Source organism: Sinohyriopsis cumingii, chromosome 15 (genome assembly GCF_028554795.1).
Source record: "Sinohyriopsis cumingii isolate HCF-2022 chromosome 15, ASM2855479v2, whole genome shotgun sequence".
Taxonomy (NCBI): Eukaryota; Metazoa; Mollusca; class Bivalvia; order Unionida; family Unionidae; genus Sinohyriopsis; species Sinohyriopsis cumingii.
Genome location: NC_142975.1, coordinates 33,214,896 through 33,234,296, shown reverse-complemented (window position 1 = coordinate 33,234,296; position 19,401 = coordinate 33,214,896). Strand labels below are relative to the sequence as shown.

Below are 19,401 nucleotides of genomic sequence, written 5' to 3'. Positions count from 1 at the left end.
AGTCACATATCATATAAACTAATCATGGCACATACATTTTGTTCCCATACTCCTTCCATTGCTTTTCGATCAAGGCTTCACTGTATCAACTGATTTTTTCAAGGCTCGGGATCAAATTTGGCATAGGCAAACAAAACCTCCAATTAGTGGTTCAAAAACATTTGCAATTGCACGTCCTTTATCCACTGAAACTATAACCCTGTTTTGCAGATAAAGAATAAGGCAGGCTTTTCAGGGCATGAGTACCTCATAAACTACTACATTTTCTTTCGACATTTTGTTTATAATGTAGTTGTTATTAGTATAATGGTCGCACGAAGCAAAAGTGGGGGATCTCGCTGAAAATGGATGCGGTCGAACTGCGTAGAAAGCAATAAGAATGAAAGGAAAAACATAAAGCATGTTTGCGTAATAAATTATGATGGTGACTCATAGCTAGCAAAGACGTTGATATTAATCTGCATAAAAAACTACTACGTACTACTTTAATGCAGACGCTGATTTAATGGAATCCGCTATGTTGACGTCAAAAGGATGAAACTTGGAATTAAAAGGATTAAATGATTATGATTTGGTTGGATAAACGTACGTATCTTATTAATCACTCACAAATCTAACACAAATCACCCAAATTTTATTTTTTGGCGACTGATTGGGTACAAGTTACACTTCGATAAATACTCATCGATTATCACATGATCCTAGAAAAAATCAATAAAGTCAACGGTGAGAATCGGCTGGTTGATAATGTGCATTGATTATAAGTGACTTTGGTTGTAGTACGTCAACACAACACTGTGAAAATGTACTACACAAATACAAGTCTTGAGTGAAGACAATACCTTTAAATTGTACAATACAAATAAAAGTCTTCAGAAAAGACAATACCTTAAACCGTAGAACATAACTGCACGTCTTCAGGAAAGACAATACCTTGAAATAGTACATATTACGTATGTGAATAATTTTCAGGTGCAGGAAAACAATAACAGCAAAGATACGTATGCTCTAAAGATACTCAACAAGCAGCACATTGTTGCAATCGGCCAACAAACACAGGTCCTGAATGAAAAGAACATTATGGCGGAATTGAGATCAGATTTCATTGTAAGGTAAGATTATGATTTTTATTTTCCATTATGATTTTTATTTTCCATGCTCCCACTGCTTGTAGATGTCCTTAATACGAGATGTTGGTGTCGTTTCGTTTGTCCAATTGTCATTTTTTTTTATTATGCTCTCTTTAGGACGATTGCCTAAATAAAGAAGGAAAGAAATTCAATTGCAAGAGGAAGCCGTAGACATATTTACATACTCTTGAAAAGGATATGAAAACTGCTTATTCATCATTTTGAACTTTCTTTTTGACAACATCCTTGTTAGCACGATGAAGCAAAATCAGTTTCAAGTAGACGAACAAAACCTGGTACGCACGTTATCTTCTTAGCATATTTAATGCAATGACCACTTGATGTAGACAAAAGAAATTCGATAAGCTTGTTGGTATGCATTACGGAAGACCGACCTAGTGTTTCATGTCACTTGATCATTCTCAAATTTGGAATAGCTTTTTTTTTAACTGTTTGGGTCTTTACTTTGTTTGGTTTGAGCTGTTTGGGTCTATACTTGTATTGGTGTGAACTGAATGGGTCTATACTTGTATTCGTTTACAATCTTTGAGTCTATACTTGTACTGGTTTAAACTCTTTGGGACTATACATTGTTTGGTTTAACTGTTTGGGTCTATAGTTGTATTGGATTGAACGATTTGGGTCTATGTTTGTATTGGATTGAACTGTTTGGGTCTATACTTGTTTTGGTTTGAACTGTTTGGGACTATACTTGTACTGGCTTGAATTGACTGCGTCTATACATGTATTGGTTTAAACTCTTTGGGTCTACATATGCATTGGTTTGCTATTGAGCCATACGTATTATCCAAACGAAAACCGAATTCATTTCACTTCGGATCCCATTTGCACAGTAACTATTTTCTAGGTTGCATTAAGTTTTTCACTTCAGTGAACACTCCATGGTATCTAAGCATTGTTGTCAATTAAAGCTGGACAAAATAGTAAGTGAGCAGTCATTTTTGGGTCACTCACTTTTAGGAAAGACGGTAAATGTTTAGTTGTTATGCTTATTTCGAGGCAATTTACTTTATAGAGTTTCAATATATTAAATAGGAGTGTTGGATAGAATTTGTTCATTAAGAAACAGTAAATTTGTAAAAGGTAAGAATCATTAGATTACATTAACTATTATGATTGTGAAAATACTGTATTAAAAGAAATGAAGAAAAAGTACAAAAACACGTGCATCACGTTTTCATATTGCGCAAGGAGATCATGTCACAAAATTACTTGTCCACCGAGATTCGCCTTAGTCCAACACAAATTGATCTTCTCATGTGCATAAATTCCATAGGATGAGAGACAATAACAATTAAGCTATCGTACTATATTAAGACATGAAATCCTTGGCCTATAAAGACGTTACAAACAAGTCGGGTATGATATAATATAATTAAATGCATTCCTTTTAATAAAATATCGAGTCTCACGCGGAAGCTGCAAACGAATAATCAAACTCATACAAATGACAAAAGCGTCATGAAAAAATTTAAGAATCTTATCGACATTTAGACCTGACGAAAATTCAGTAGCTATTGTATCCATTTAAAATATTTGTAATTAAGGCATCTTCAGTTGAACATGTTAATACAATTATAGTATTTAGTAGATGATAGTTATAAGGTAGGTATGATCAAATAACAGATATGGAGCTATGTTTCTTTCACAATTTTTTTTCTTCCAGGTTGCATAAAACGTTTAAGGATGATGAACATCTGTACCTGTTAATGGAGCCTTGTCTTGGAGGCGAGCTGTTCACCTTGTTAAATGAAGAGTAAGTTAAACAATTTTATACACTGCTGATTTAGATTGTATTACCGTAATTGTTTGTTTGTTTTTCAAGAAAGCTAACACTTAAAGGATGGTGTTAAAATCCAAATTTAAATAAATAAGAAACATCAACTAACACTTTCGTACGTGGCACTGTAGAGGTCATCTTTCTCTTATAGGTGCACAATAATTTGATGATACAAACGTGCATATTTATGTCATCATAAAAATTATCTGAAGAAACGGAGATCGATTTTACTGCATTTATTCTACTTGTGCGTGTATACTTGCTATGGATGGCGGCGCTAATTTTGTAAATCTGTTATCTAGCAGCTGTGATTTCTTCCTTGTACACTGTTTTTACCATAAGTTTCCTGTTGAAACAAACATTGGCTACGTGTTACATTCAGGTAATTTCAAGTGAGCCCTTATTTAAATAAGATACAAAATGGCCTTTATCCCTCAACTTTAGGACACTATTAGCAGTACTGGCCGTGTTTGTATTATACGCTTGTATCATTTTATAAATTCATCATTGTTGGGCTTTCTTCAGACCTTACAACACGATCACGGGGATTAATTAAGGACAGGAAACTAAATTTTCTGTCAAATATAATCGCGATCCGGTTGTCTACGTGATCTACACGCATTAGTCACATCAGCTGTAACAAATTCTTTTTCCAAGGTTAAAGGTTATCCTTATAAACAAAATTAATTAATTTGTTGTTATTTAGATATGTCACTCATTGAACAAATGTGACAAAAGTATTTACTTTTATTCCGCTTATTTTCTCACAAGTACAGTTTGGGTGCTACGACTCGACCTCCTACGTCACTGCCTTAATTAACACATACGTATTAGTTATAAATATTTTGAACTAATGTCATGTGACTCTCGACGTTATCAGTTCAATACACAAAACACGTAAAAATCACAACTGTAAAATTGCTTTTTTAAGAGTTGCAGATGTTGAATTATTCTGGTTATATAGTTATTTAGATTTTCATAATTTTATTTAGACCCTGTAAACAGTAGAAACGGTGAGGAACTTAAAATATTTGATGAATATGACTTTTGAGAAAAGGTTCACGTTTTGTATTTTCTGAATGAAAAAATATTTGTTGGAGATGTGAGTTGTTGATATTCACTGGAAGGAGATGAATGCCCTAGAATGGTCTGATGGCTTTAATATAAATCTTCATAGAACGCAATATATGGCGACTTTGAACAAAGTCTAATGCTATGCTCCTCTACGCTTCTAAATTTGTTACTTTTTTGTTATAGAAAGAACCTTAGTCATACAGCTGCAAAATTCTACACAGCCTGTATAGTAGAGGCAATCAGCTTCATACACTCAAAAGGAATCATCCACAGAGATCTACAGCTCGCAAACGTACTCCTGGACTCCAAAGGATATGCAAAACTGGTATGTATACCTACACATTTATACTCTCATATATGTAATCCTGGCTCCAGACTCCAGAGCGTACGCAAAACTTATATATATATATATATATATATATATATATATATATATATATATATATATATATATATATATATATATATATATATATATATATCTTTGTACTCTCAAATGAATATTCCTGGACTCCAAAAGCATATGCAAAATTGATTTCATATATTTTGGTATTGGTACTCTCAAATACGTACTTTTGGACTCCAGAGCATGTGCAAAAATGGTATGTATACTGTTACGTATATCTGATTTAATTCATATTTATTTTACTTTAATTGTTTGTCACTTTTAAATTTTGCATTCTATTATATGCTATTATAATGTAACTTTATTCACTGGAGATAAAAGTATTTCCAGGAAATCAGTTGACATGAATTATTCTTTCGTAAACACCAGGATTTGACCTAGAACCTAACCTTGATTCAAAGTTAGTAGCAAACACGTAAATAAGTTCTATTTTATTTTAAAATGATTGGTTGTTGTCAAGGTCATGATTCAAGATGTAAACAATTTTATTTTATTTTATTCTAAGAGTAAAACCATTCGTCTAATCAAGGCCATATTATGTGCACGTGATTTTTTTTACATTTAAACACGGTCATATGGCCCTGTGTTTCGCAATTTTTCCATTACTGTGCATCCGTTAGTTTCAATAAAGATGCGTAGAGAAAGATTTCTGTTTTGGGCTTTTTACACTGATGTTAAGTTATTTTGTTGTAGCCAGATTTTGAGTTATAATTTTCTTCAGATCAGTTAGATTTCGAAAGAATTAATTCTCTGGAAATATTTTAAGAAGTGATCACAGAGAAATTTTGAAAAGACATTGCTAAGAAATTTAATTTGGATTTCCAAGACCGACGTGATAAATTTTTATTTCTATAAGTAACTGTAGACTTCAACACTACAGAATGTAACACTACAGAATGTACCATACGTCATCGTCTTCCATCTTGTATTCTTCGTCGGGATTCGAACGTGAAATCAGTAGGACATTTTGTTATTAGGACTTTAAAAAATGTATTCTTCGATAATTCTCGGATTAATATTGGATTTGTTTCTATAAAACCGTAAGTTCATATTTTTTTTATTATTTTTACAGAACTTTTCCAGGGAAATAAATTTATGTATTTTTGTAAGCTTGTTGTTATCACCCTTTCTTCTCTTACTGTTTATTCGAGCCTAAACAAGTAACATAAGAATACTTCTATATTTTGCTCTCAAATACATGCTCCTGGACTACAAAGGAAGTGTAAAAATAATATGTATACCTCTAATGTTACTTTGAAATACGTACTCCTGGACTACATGGCATATGCAAAACTTATATGTATACCTATACATTTTTACTCTGAGATACGTACACTTGGACTCCACAATAGATGCAAAACTGGTATATATATATATATATATATATATATATATATATATATATATATATATATATATATATATATATATAGACAGATAGATATACCTCCACCTTTTTACTCGGAAATACGTCCGTTTGGACTACAGAGGAAATGTAAGGCCAGTATGAATATCTCTTGATTTTACTCCCCAAAAATAATGACTTATACTATTCCTATTCACTGAGGCAATTTACATTCTTCTGTCGGATCGAATTTTAAATGATCATTATAACTGTCTCAATATATATCACGAGTTGATATGAAGTTGCTGTTATCATAAATATAAACGACACCGTAAGTCAAGAGCATGACCATTTCTTGTTCCGTTCTATTCCTTATCCCCACTCCACGACAGATATATGTAGCTAACGCTTTGTCCGTTTGTCTCCACGTAAACCCTCTTTGTCAATTCTAAGGTCCGGAGTATATCGCAAAAAATCGATGTATTTCTAAGAAACTTGAAACACATATTAGACTAGTGGCTCATATCTGCCTTATGGTCTTCACAGTGCTTCATTTCCAATATTTGTAAAATCTTTCGGCATTTATCCTGTTGATACATTTGTTGGTTATAAGGACCTTTCCAGATCACAACTCCAAAGTCGTTTGAGATATATAAATGATCTTTGGTAAATATTCCAAAATCGTAATTCGGTTGTATCTTCTGCATTTCATTAATTTATTTGTCATTCCTTCCATTATCCCCGATTTAGTTGCAGGGGCTTAACACTAAGATGTTGTCCAAAACGTGTATGATACACTTACTGGACAAGCGGTATAAAGGTACAGTTCCATATTCAAAGTTCTTCTATTAAATCCCGTGAGCATTTATCTCCATTTGTCAGATCATTCATCCATCAATTACACATCCATTTTTGGAGCACAACACATGCTCCAAGTCAATTTCCTGTATATTTTGTAGATACGAATGTCCTATTTATGAAATCTATGATTAGTAAGTATGTCTCCTAGCAGACATTTGGCCTGGGAGGGAATGTAGATGACTTCATGTTTTTGTTTCTTCTCTCCTATCCCCAATGTGATACAGAGGAGTGGAAATATGACATCATTTACTTCAACTGCATGTTCTTAAATATATTTCTTTGGCAGATCATAATTCCCAAACCGATTAAATTATTTCACCAACACCCAACAACAACAAAAACGATACAGATGTGAAAAAAATCGACTTGAGATCCTTAGATTTTTTCCCTGTTCAATATTTTTTTTTATGTCGCCTTATGGTAGTGGCAACCCATGTCTTGCTTGTTATAGTAGAATGGTATTCAAATAATGATTCTTCCTTTGATAAGTACAAGTCTACAACAATTTGCGCCATACATGTTTGAACTGTAATCTTTACACATGAATCTGATGTGCGTCAAAACGAATTTTAGAAAATTGGTTTTGGTTCATCTAGCCTTATAATGAATGTACTGGATTTCATAAAGTATGTAGAAAAATGAATGAAACATACGGCATACCTTTAGTCAATATTCGGAAATGGTTTTATTCCCATAACGATGTAAATAATTGCCTTCAACTCTCCATCAATAACATTCTTTGGTCAAACTTTGCTCTGCATTTTAGATATGTAAGTGGAAGGCATATTTTAACATTGATGAACTTGTGGCCTTGCTAAATTAGTCCTCCGTGTCTCTATGACACGTTAAAACTGAATCTTATACATCGCGCTCTTATTAATGGGTTTCATTCTTTTAGTTTGAGAATAAATATTATTTCTTTATGTGGTTAGAAAACATTATGTAATATTGTTTATCCTTTTCTTGCATAGATTGGCAACTTTTTGTTTCATAGCACTAATTTAAGTGCCCATTGTTATGCACAAATTAACAGGGGTTTTGTAAAACCTTTAGAGAAATAATTTGCAACACATGTCGGATTGATTTAGATCGCATTCGGTGAATCAGTGATAGATCATCCCCATCCTCACTCATGGATTAGTTAGGTAAACATTTCACCTTTCATTACTTATAGTGGATATTGTCAAGTTAGGGTTACTAAGTACTTTCCGAATACACTCTGCTTTTCAGCTACATATAACACATATCATTTTGTTCGTTTTTTTCTCTCAATAGATTGACTTTGGTATGGCCAAGAAGGTCGGACCAGGTGAAAAGACCCAGACGATGTGTGGAACGCCAGATTATATAGCCCCTGAGATCATTTTAAAAAAGGGACACGACACAGCGGCAGATATTTGGTCCTTGGGAGTTCTTGTTTTTGCTATGCTTTCTGGCCGGTAAGAATTGACAAACATTGTGTACGGGAGTTATAAACGGTTTGCTGAGCACCAAAACTAGCCTGTGCCTGCAATACATGCATTTATACAGTACGCGAGCCTCTGGTGTTTTTATACAGCTAAATTCGCAATAGCGCACATGTCAAAACAGTTACGTCTGCCTCGATCATGTATGAATGATTAAGTTACGCCTCTTCGTATAAATAATATAATATGCTTAATATATAAGAAGAGAATCTAGTTGTCTACCCACGTCTTTCTTTTACAAACACGTACATCTTTTATATCTGAACCGAAAGTAACGAATAAACTAAAACTAAAAATCTATTTAAATGAAAATTTAATTTATACCGATTTTGTATTAACCTTAAGAAAAATGTAGGAGCCTAGAAATCAAACTTTTCCTTTTACGTATGTAATTCTCTAGAGATTTTAATTCAACTGTCATGGTTATAAATTAAATATCGTAAGCGGGTAGTGATTATATTGCGTGGAAGATACCACGATTCCGAGTTTTTCCGAGTTTTGATGAGACGACAGATCACGTGGTCCCGTGACGCAATACTAGCCAGTCCTCGAATACAAACGTAAACATGGCGAACGAGGCAGACAGGAGGAGACCACATTTGGGTTGCACATTCAAAAGTTGAATCTGCTGTCTAATATAAAAGTTTATGTAATGTACTGGTCAGTGCTAAACGAATTTTCGTAGGCACATGCAGAACACACAGTACTAATTATACGGAAGAACTGTGAACCAGTCTAGAAATGATAGAGTATTTACGGGTTTGGTGGTCCATAATTGGTTAATAATTTAAATCAAAATTTTAGGAAAAATATCTTTTGAGAGCTTACACTATATGCAATTTTAAAAAAAATATAGACAAATTTCTACTGATGCAATTTTAGCATTCTTACAGGCTTGACTCAGGAGTACTCGACAGTGAAAGTAGCACCTGATTCATCTGGTGCAGAATCAATAACATGTGTTTCATGCACATGTATGTAAACAAAATGCCGCAGCTCATATGGTGTTCTCCAAACATAAGCTTGCATCAAGGTTAGATGTACATGGAGAATTATAGGTCTCATCATCAGCACCCAGAAATTTTAAGTTATTGAATTTTAAATATGATGGTGTTTCCATATGTTTACTCATGGAGTTGAATTAGTACCGTGTGTCCTGCACCGGGCTGGTGACTTAAATAAACTCAATCCCTGACTGAAATTCCACAAGCCCGGACAGTTCATACCTGTCAACTCTCAAGCCGGGAGAAATACCTCCCGATCTCGTATTATCTCATTAATTTTTCTCAGCGAAGTCCCGATTATTACATTATGTCTGTCAACTTTTCATTTGTCAGAAGAAAAAAGCCCAACCCCAAACCATTTATTAACACATATAACGTATGCAATCCAGTCTAGACTGCCACACTGCAGACATTGTTGCAATGTGACTGAAAAATTGTCAAATCAAACGCACACACATCTAAATCCGGCACTGGACGAAATAATTAACATCACACAACAGTTTTGTTTTTCTTCAGTAAATAGAACGTGAAGATTAAACATTATTCAAGTAACAGTACTATAGTAAAAAAAAATTAATTTTTTGGTAAAGAAATGGTCACTAATTAGCTTAAACGAATGATCACTGTGAAATTTTCTCTGCAAACAAAATCGCATCTCCATTTCCGCCAAAGAAACTCGGCCAGTTAACACCTGACATTCCACCACCGTATATGTAAAGTTTAATCACTATGATTAAATTAAAACAAGGAATAAAACAAAATATACCATGCAGCATATGTGCCCTTAAAGAACTAATTCATAATAAATATTTTATTCAGCAAACAGTGTTACATGGATTAAGACTTAAACCTAAGGATATAAGATGGGGAATAAAACGTGAGAAAAACAGTTGCCACGTGTACGGTAACTTGTGACTGCAAATTTGAACAGTTAAAATGAAGTCCATGGCATCGTAAGTAACAACAAAATAGGCATCGTTTATTTGGCAATCAATTGATGGTGCTTTCATACGCACACTGTCGAACATGGTTTCTTTGAAGTATGTCTGAAGGGCAGTCGTTTTCACAAGATCAATGTAAGGATAAGGATTATGTTCATTAGTCACACCGGCTTTATTACTTGGATCAAAACTTTAGCTATTTTGCAATTTAGCCAGAGCTGACAAGAATATGCAAACCAGGCTTGTCCTGTAGGAATAATAAGGCGTATCACAAGGAGAAAAGGCATGTCCCATGGGCGCTCGCACATTGGGGCAAGGGGTTGGGTCAATAATATCCTCTCTCCCCCCCAGTTTATATTGTCAGCCAGTTAATGTGAAACGTTGACCTCCTTTTTTTAATCGCTGCTATTTAAACTGCCAAACTGATAGTTTTATATCAGTTCCAATCATTACAGGTTACCGTTTATGTATAGTACATGTAACAGGCATACACTAAAAACTATTTTGTTTTTAATTTTTAATTTTTTAAGATTACTGAAGATTTTGTTTTCTCGAAACACGGCAGGTTTAGAATCTTATATTTAGCAAAGCTTCCATTTGATTAAAATCAGATCTAAATTTCACATACGACAGTGGTGATTTGACTTCGATTGTGCCGTGTTAAGGCATGTATGTCAACCTCTTGAAAATACATTTACTCATTTCGCCAGCGCGATCAAAGGTTTCTCAGGCAAACAATTTTTGTTTCGACAAGCCCGACGGGCACCTCACTTTAAATACAGGATTAGCCGAAGCTAAAACCAGATGGACCCAGGGTATCGGGCTATCAGATTTGTTTTAAGCACTGTTGGTGTAGATAAAAGATCTGTGAATTGATTGTTGCATTTTGTGGTCACTTACTCGGCCTTCTGCCTATTTTCGTAAATCAGACGTTTAACACTTTTCCCAGGATTTATAATATCCAAAGGTATGTCTGGAACAGCGCCAACTTTTAGTCTAGGCCTAGCATTTACGTATCCTTGAGCTTCCATTTTTTCATGATCCCTATCGTAACATTCCTTTTAGAAATGTAACGAGCACAGAGTACTGTATGGTGTTGCTTTAAAATCGACTCGTTTGTAATAATGTATCCATTCTTTCATTATGTCTTTATCGATCGGAAAAAAAATGTTGTCCACAGGCTTTACTTAATATTCTATTACACCCGTAAGCAACGCAAAACGGCATTGTCTTTTACTCTGGCAACTCCCACTTGGGTTGCTGGAGTTGCTACTATGACGTCCCAATAGTAACCGAATAGGCGCGAAACTTTTGCATACGAGGTCACGGAAATTCAGCTCCTAGAAGATAGGCCAATATTTAAATATTGGTGTTACGGTCGCAGATGATACTTCAGAATAAGGTTTTCTGCTATAGTACTTTTATTATTATTCTATATTTCCATTGGTTTCTGGTCTCCTTTAAACTTTAATTCATACATTATATACATTATTTTTAAAACAATAATATAACGGATTTGGTTAAACTTATACCCCGTGGATGATAAGTAATACAGTCATGCAATGGTATTAATGAATGTGAGAATGTGTATGCGTCTGTATCTAATGCATTTTTTGGTACTTCAACCGAGACCGCTACAGCAAAATTACTTCGGACAAAAGATAGTAGTTGAGTTATTGCAACTGATGATCTCATGCACTACTTTACATTCTACCTAGTCATTTGACGGATGCATCTGTCAGTAATCATTTTCAGTTACCGTTATCGGATGCAGCAAATGGTAAATACGTAGTTAACCTGTGACATCGTGTACAATTATTTGAGCCTTCACAAATACAATTGTGAAATATTTACAGTCTCTATTTCTAGCATGTGCTAATTTATTTCCATTATGTGAGATAACTCAGAGAAGACGAAAAAGAAGACACGTGATGGAGACATAATTCTTGGTTAAAACATGTCAGCAGATATATATTGTCTTGCATCTCAAGTCAATGTCGAAAATTGCTTAGTCCTTAGGAGTTCTTGATTTTGCTATGCTTTCTGTCTGTTTAGGTTATCCTTTCTGTACATATTTATAAGTACCTAGTAAGCACATGAAGTTGTTTATCTTTCAAATATTGTATTTCGTCTTCCAGATCCTTATTTGCAGACAAGGATGATAATGACATGCAGATATTTAATAATATCATAAAGGGGATCAATGATGTTGTCTTCCCAACCGAAATTAGAAAGAGCGCTGAAGATTTCATACGGAAATTGTGCAGGTAAGAAGGAGATATGCTGATGTCTTTGCAAATAATAAAAGAAACATTTTTGAAGGTCTCTTACGGAAACTACACATATCGGAAAGGGATCGATGCTGTTGTCCACCGAAGTGACATAGGAACACTGTAGATTCTATATGGAAACTATACAAGGAAGAAGGTATTTTCGTCTTTGATTTCAACGTACTAGCTATATACCAGAAATATAACGAGAACATAACGAAGACAACAAACATCTAACCTCCAAGCACACAAAACCAAAACCTACTCGATTTTAAATTAACACATTTCCAAAAGCTCAGATTGAGAGCTTATCGCTGGATTCTGGTTAAACACAATTTATGACACAAAGAAAATAAATTAATAATTAGGTAAGTCCCAGTAAATGAGAGCGGTGCACCAACTAAGGATTCTCTTATCTCACCTCAGTAGATATATAACTCTGCCGAACGGGTTTCAGTGTTTGTATACGTGAAACTATACCTCTATGCTTTCATTTGCTTCTAGACAGTTTGAAAAAGGGGAAAACACGGTTGATCATATCACAATATATGAAGCGCTAGACTTTGCATTTTTATGAAACTGTAAAATTCACCATAGATTTTCTTTAAATGCGTAGAGACAAACATAATGTTTTCAGTTGTTTTTGCCGTTAAATAACGAGTAGGTTGAACATCTATAGCCAAACGTGTCTGTACAACGACAAAGTCAATAAAAATTTTGCAGCTATTTCATTATCATCTTATTTGTCCTTTTAATGTTGTTATCTAATCTGTTTGTCTGTCTCTATATATAGAGATTTGAAAGTTAGTCCGAATTTCTCCCTGTCCCTGTCTGTCTGTCTGTCTTTCTCGATAGATAGACACAAATCATATAACGGTAGAATATTCACTCGTGCTTGATCAGAATGGTATTATCAAGCATTCTCTTGCAGATTCCATGGATAGCACTTTCCGTTATCGCCATTAACACAAAAAAGTTATCGATATTTCCAATTTTGCATATCTGTCTCATAGAAAATATGTAGAAAATGCACTGTTCCTTAAACCTCACAGGGGCGTCATCCATTTGAAGTAACGTGCGAAGAATGGAAGGAATATAATGTTTTTGTCTGTTGTATCACGGTGTAGTGTAGAACATAATTGAATGTTAATATTTATAACAAGGTATTGCCCATGAATCAAACTCATAACTAAACAATTAAACATTTAAAGCCAAAAGAGACATGCCTATAATAACCATGCGCCCTCTGCATGATTGATATATTGATTAATTTCATTCAAGCATTACCTTTATTCCCTTTCCTTTCTTTGCAAGAAATGATCCTGTCCAACGCCCCACCGCGCAGGAAATACCAAAGCTTGGATGGTTTAACGAATTTCAATGGGAGGACTTACGAGGCAGAATAATGGAACCACCTTTTATTCCAACGGTTATAATCTCTCTCTCTCCATTTTATTTTCTAAACCATGCCCGTCTCTACACCCAAACAAACAAAGAAACAAACAATGCCACAAAAACAGCAACATGCAGAAATAAACAAACTGCAAGACAATTAATGTGAATTGGCTGTTAATCATGATATACCAACTTTATTGGATTACGTGGATGCTTCATACAACTGATTTAAGAACCCCAGTTAGCAGCAGTCCATTAAAAGAGGCAATCGGTCCCTCATTGCCATCCGATTCATATCGATATTTAAGCACCGGCTAACACTACAGTTTCTAAAAACAAACACATTTGGACCAGCAAAAATGAACGGCTCAGTGGTATTTTCGTTCCTGTCTCCCATAAGATGATTTAATACAGGGCATTACTTTTATATGTGATTTGTCCCGTTTATCTTGCTCTGACATCTATTTACACTAAAATACAATATCGGCATGTATGGACAGGTTTTTGTAGGTGACGTAAAGTAATATCATCGCAAACTGAGTGAATCGTATTTTGACCATTGCCATTGTTTTATATTTTTTGTCTATCTATCTTAATATTTTATTTTTTCTTGGTTTTCGTTGTTCCTTCGTTGATTGTTTTCTAACTAGATATTAACCCAAGACGTGTGTTTCGTTATTCAGGTCGAATCCTCAGTTGATGCTAGAAATTTCGATTGTGAAAGCTTCACAGAAGAAACAGATTATCCACGCATTGATTACGTAATAAGCTGGGACCCGGATTTTTAGATCAGTTCTACTATTCCCACCTTACATCTGTCAACTTCTATTTTTCCCCGATGACCATAAATTTAGTAGCTGAGAAGCAAGTGAATTGATTAAAAGTGAATCCTGATGTTGGAGACTATCAAGAACGCTTACCACGCGCTAAATCACTGAAGCATGCACATTAGATGCAGAGTGAAGGGTTATGATTTTCAACAATGTCTACAAACATCTGTGAAGATATATTTTGCTGGACGTATTTTAGTGATGGCCATAACCCACTGGCAGTTGCACATACTTGATATCTCTATACAAAATATATGCATATTACAAGGCAATCGTTGGCAAAAACAAACACATTAATCATTCATTTTATATTTTAAAATTAACACAATTCAAATTTTAAGATCATGATCAAGCGTCTAATTGCATATTTTATATTCTTTTCATTTTGTACATGAAATGTGAGTACCGTGTAATCATACATGTTATTTGATTTTTATGGATGTGCACGCTGTTTATGTGGACACCTTAAGTTCCATCTCAAGCATCTGTGGCGTGGTTAGCACTTGAGAGGTGTCCCCTCGTAAGCACTGTTTTCGATCCTTGAAGATTTAATTATTTAAAGTGATTTTTTTTGCTCGAGGTTATTCTGATGGTTGTATGGTTCCCTACTCCCTCCAGGTATTTTACATGCTGGTCATCTTCCCTTCTCCATTCCCCCTTTCTTGGTTTTAATTAGTTGTGACTCTTGCCTAGAGTCATTCTTGTAGACATAATTTGTAATTTTACTTTATGTTATTGTTTCAAGAACTACTTTGGTGTAGATGTTTCAAATCATACAAGGCTGTTTTCTTTAATTTAAATCTGTTTTGTTTTACAGTTGGTGTGTTCGTGTGTGCCTCTCTCTCTGTCTCTCTCTGTCTCTCTGTCTATGTCTGTCTGTCTCTCTCTCTCTCTCTCTCTCTCTCTCTCTGTTGCATCCCTCTCTTAACCCTGGTCTCCTTTCAGAAGGCAATTGGCCATACAGGGGCTGGCCTCAGTTTGCTTGTTTGTGTGTCACTGCTTCATTAAATAGTTGTTTGTTTTCTATTGCATCATAGTACTTCCTTGTGGTTTACTTTGTTTTAGCTTTTATCTGTTCATCCATACTTTGAAATGTTGATTTGTGCTCGATTTGTGGTAGCTGCATCTGCTTTTCTTTATTAGTTGTCTTGTCGGTTAGATTTCTAGGTGTTTCTCTGGCTTCGAAGTCTTTTCCCTGACGGTTATTCGGATTTGTAATTATTTATATCGCTTCTGTCTGTTTTTGTAGTAGTTGGTCCGGTTCTCTGGCCTATTGTTGGTTTAGCCTTTCATCTCGTGAGAATGTAGTCTTCGTTTCTCTTGTTTCAGTCTCACTTAAACTAATGCTTATTGTTTCCATTGGAAGTAAGCGCGTGGGTACAGTTATGTCTGTCAGTAGTGAACGAAGTTACATTTGTTAAAAAAAGGCTTGTGGCGGGTACATTTAGAAGGACGGTATTCATCATTATAAAATAATATGACTTCAGCTGCTTATTTTATTAGTTGTGAGTCGTACTCTGATTCATGAAATAGACATGTGCCCTGTGCTCTACATAATTTTGATTGGTGGAACTCTGGCTTTGGAGGGTTTCCTAACTGCTGTTTACTGATTGGTAAATTTAGTCTGAAGGCTTGAATTGTCAGCTGGATTGGTCATCAGGAAAGCCAGGGCAATGTGACCCCTTGATCTTACATGGTTATTGAAAAAAGAGTATGTTGATTCATTTTGAAGTCATTGATAATCGTCAAGGGGAAGCTACTCTTCCAAGAGATTTTATTATCATGGTCATCCATGTTTAACTATGATAATTTTTGGTCATCCATGTTTAACTATGATAATTTTATGTGACTAATGCCTTTTTTCCTCTCTTACTTTTCCTATGTTTGCAAAACAATGTAAATAACATCAGAAGTTTAGAATTATGCAGGTCAATGGCAGAAATTCAATCATTTAATATATTTTATATGGCCTGTAAAACACCTGCATTTCCTCCAATATTCCAATATTTAACTTAAAATCACGTCATAGTACTGTCACACTCACGTGACCAACACTATATTTTGCATTGCCCAAGTATTTGTACTCTAGTTTTGTTTTGTTATTTGCTTGTTTTGACTTTTTAATTTGTTTGCTTTGCTTTTGTTATTTTGTTGATAATACTTTTTGGGTATTTGTTTCCTTCACATGCGAAAAGCGTGCTTGCATTGTTCAGAAGTTTATTCCATCAATCGGAATAAAACATTTTTACAAATGTAGAGTAACTTTTCTTTCAGCATCCTAAAAACATTTATAGCCATTATCACGGAGTTATATGCTGACTTGATTATTTCCAGAATACTGTTACTTACAGGTAACAGGAGATATTCCTTGTGTGAACAATGCGTCAATTAGCCTCAAAAAGATAGACATAATATCATTTACAATTTAGCTTGCCTCAGTGAAGTAGGGCAGAGTCGTTATAGTGCACGTCACGTTCTGTCACCAATGTTCCGATATGATAAACTCTCTACAGATAGGGTTATCTCATCGGAACTTTGACTAGCAAAGATGACTACACGTCAGATTTGGCATCAACGTATACATAATAATCGACATGCCTGTAAATTCTACCTGCGCTTATGTCCCTCCCCCCTCCCCACAATATGCATGCATCTCAACTATTCTTTTTTCCTAGGCATTTATCCCCTTCCCCCCAGGACGGCTTAAATGGGATACTGTTATACATATGTACTATATCTATATTCATTCAGAACATTTTGAGCTCGGTCTTGTTTTTTGGAAACAGGTACACTGTTATACATGGAATCTTGAAAGTTCACCAGGAGCTGCATGTTGACAAGTGTCGCACCTTGACTAAAAATATAGATCACAGTGACGCAGATATCGTTGTGGCAGTGACCTTGGTTAAAGTGTGCCTTATATTTATTTTTCAAATTTCTTTTCATGCTAGAATCACGAAACAAGAAATTGTATGCATATTTATTAGTAGCACACCTTAAAACCAGAGGTAATTGCGACCTATATTTAATATTTTACTGCCTTAGCTTAAGAGTTTGCCTTAACTGGTAATCATATAGGTTTCCTGCAGTCACGTTGTATACAAATAGTTATATCTGGAATATTATAGAAAACAAACATATCATGAACGAATCCAGATTAAACTACCTTCTCAAACTTTAATAGTAATAAAATGACAAATAATGAAATGATGTGCCGGTATACCTGTTTCCTGTACTAATTTAAAGTGTTTTCATACCTCCTGAAGTGTGTGTGTGTGCGTGTGTGTGTGTGTGTGCATCTGTATGTTTGAGACATAGATTTGGATTTTTGACGTAGTTATTGTTCATTCATATCACTACAATCTCTGCAATGTGGCAGTTTTTAGTGATGTCTAGCACTGGGGCATCATACCGCAGACATGTAGCATCATGTCCCACCCATTCACTTTATCCTGACACAAGGCCACCAGTCCTAACACTAACCTATTAATGCTGAGCGCTCAATGAGGCAGCTGTTAGTACCATTTTATAAGTATTTGGTATAATTCGACCTGGGTAAGAACCTCTCTAACCAGTAGGCTTGAGGTATAGAGATGCAGTCGAGACATTATTGAAAAAAGATGAACTAAATTAGAATAGACCGACTAGTAGAAAATATACACTGAATGAAACTTAAAAACTGTCTGACATATTGAATGAGAATGTGGATAATATATTAGCGGAAATGGTGACTGAAGTAGTACTACCTAAAGTATTAGCCAAAATATATATATACGGGTATATACTTGTTGCTGTAACTGATCTTTAGTAGCAGTGTATATATCTGTAACATAATCATCATCATCATCATCATTCTCATGACCTAGTGTGGTCGTTGAGGCACTGTGCTGCTGAACATCTGACCAGTTCCCTCCACTTGTCTCGATCATGTGTCAATGCCTGTGTCTCCGCAAAACTTTTCCTGTCCATTCTGTGATGTTGTCAGTCTACTTTTTTCTCTGTCTACCTCTCCTTCTGCCACCCTGGACGCTGCCCTGCAGGACTGTGTTGTGGATAGAATGTTGACTCTAGTGACATGGCCATACCATTTCAGCTTTCTCTTTTTGACCGTGGTGAGGAGGTCCTCATATTGGCCTACTTCGCGCCTGATGGTGTTACGCACTTCTTCATTTGTGATATGGTCCATGTAAGAGATGCCAAGGATGGTTCTGTAGCAACTCATTTCAAGTGACTGGATTCTTCGTTGTAATTCTGCTGTCAGGGTCCATGCCTCACATGAGTACAAAAAGACTGAGATGACTAGAGCTCGCAATAGTCTGATTTTAGTTTTCAGACAGATATTCTTGTCTCTCTAGATGTGTCTTAGCTTTGACATAGCTGCCATTGTTTGTTCTGCTCTTGACACAATTTCTGCTCTTGATCCCTCTTCAGTGATTATGGAACCAAGATATTTGAACTGGCTCACTGTTTCCAGTTCATGACCTCTGACTTTAATCTTGGCTGAGATTTGTTTGCGACTATTTGTCATCAGTTTTGTCTTCTCAGCGCTTATCTCCATGTCAAATCTGGAAGATGTTTCATCCAGGTTCTTCACTAAGGTGACTAGCTCGTCTTCACTGCCTGCCAGCCCATCAATGTCGTCTGCAAAGCGGAGGTTGGTGATGTTACGCCTTTCAATGCTGACTGTCCCACAGTAGTTTTCCAGGGCTTCGCTCATGATGCGCTCTAAGTAGATGTTGAAAAGCGTGGGTGACAGGAGACAGCCTTGACGCACTCCCACTGTTGTCTGGAATCAGTCCCCCACGTCACCTTGGGCAATTACTGCACTGGTAGCCTTGGCGTACAGCTGCTTGATGGGATTGGTTAACTTTTGACCCA

At 35.4% G+C, this 19,401-nt stretch overlaps 1 protein-coding gene across 1 annotated transcript; it reads left to right on the top strand.

Moving 5' to 3' along the window:
• Positions 1-1,080: 1,080 nt before the first annotated feature.
• LOC149781530 (cGMP-dependent protein kinase 1-like) lies at positions 1,081-12,875 on the top strand. Its single transcript, XM_089934983.1, has 6 exons — positions 1,081-1,112; positions 2,818-2,907; positions 4,189-4,330; positions 7,893-8,056; positions 12,167-12,295; positions 12,803-12,875. The coding sequence occupies exons 1-6, from the start codon at positions 1,081-1,083 to the stop codon at positions 12,873-12,875; spliced, it is 630 nt and encodes a 209-aa protein (XP_089791109.1).
• Positions 12,876-19,401: the final 6,526 nt, after the last annotated feature.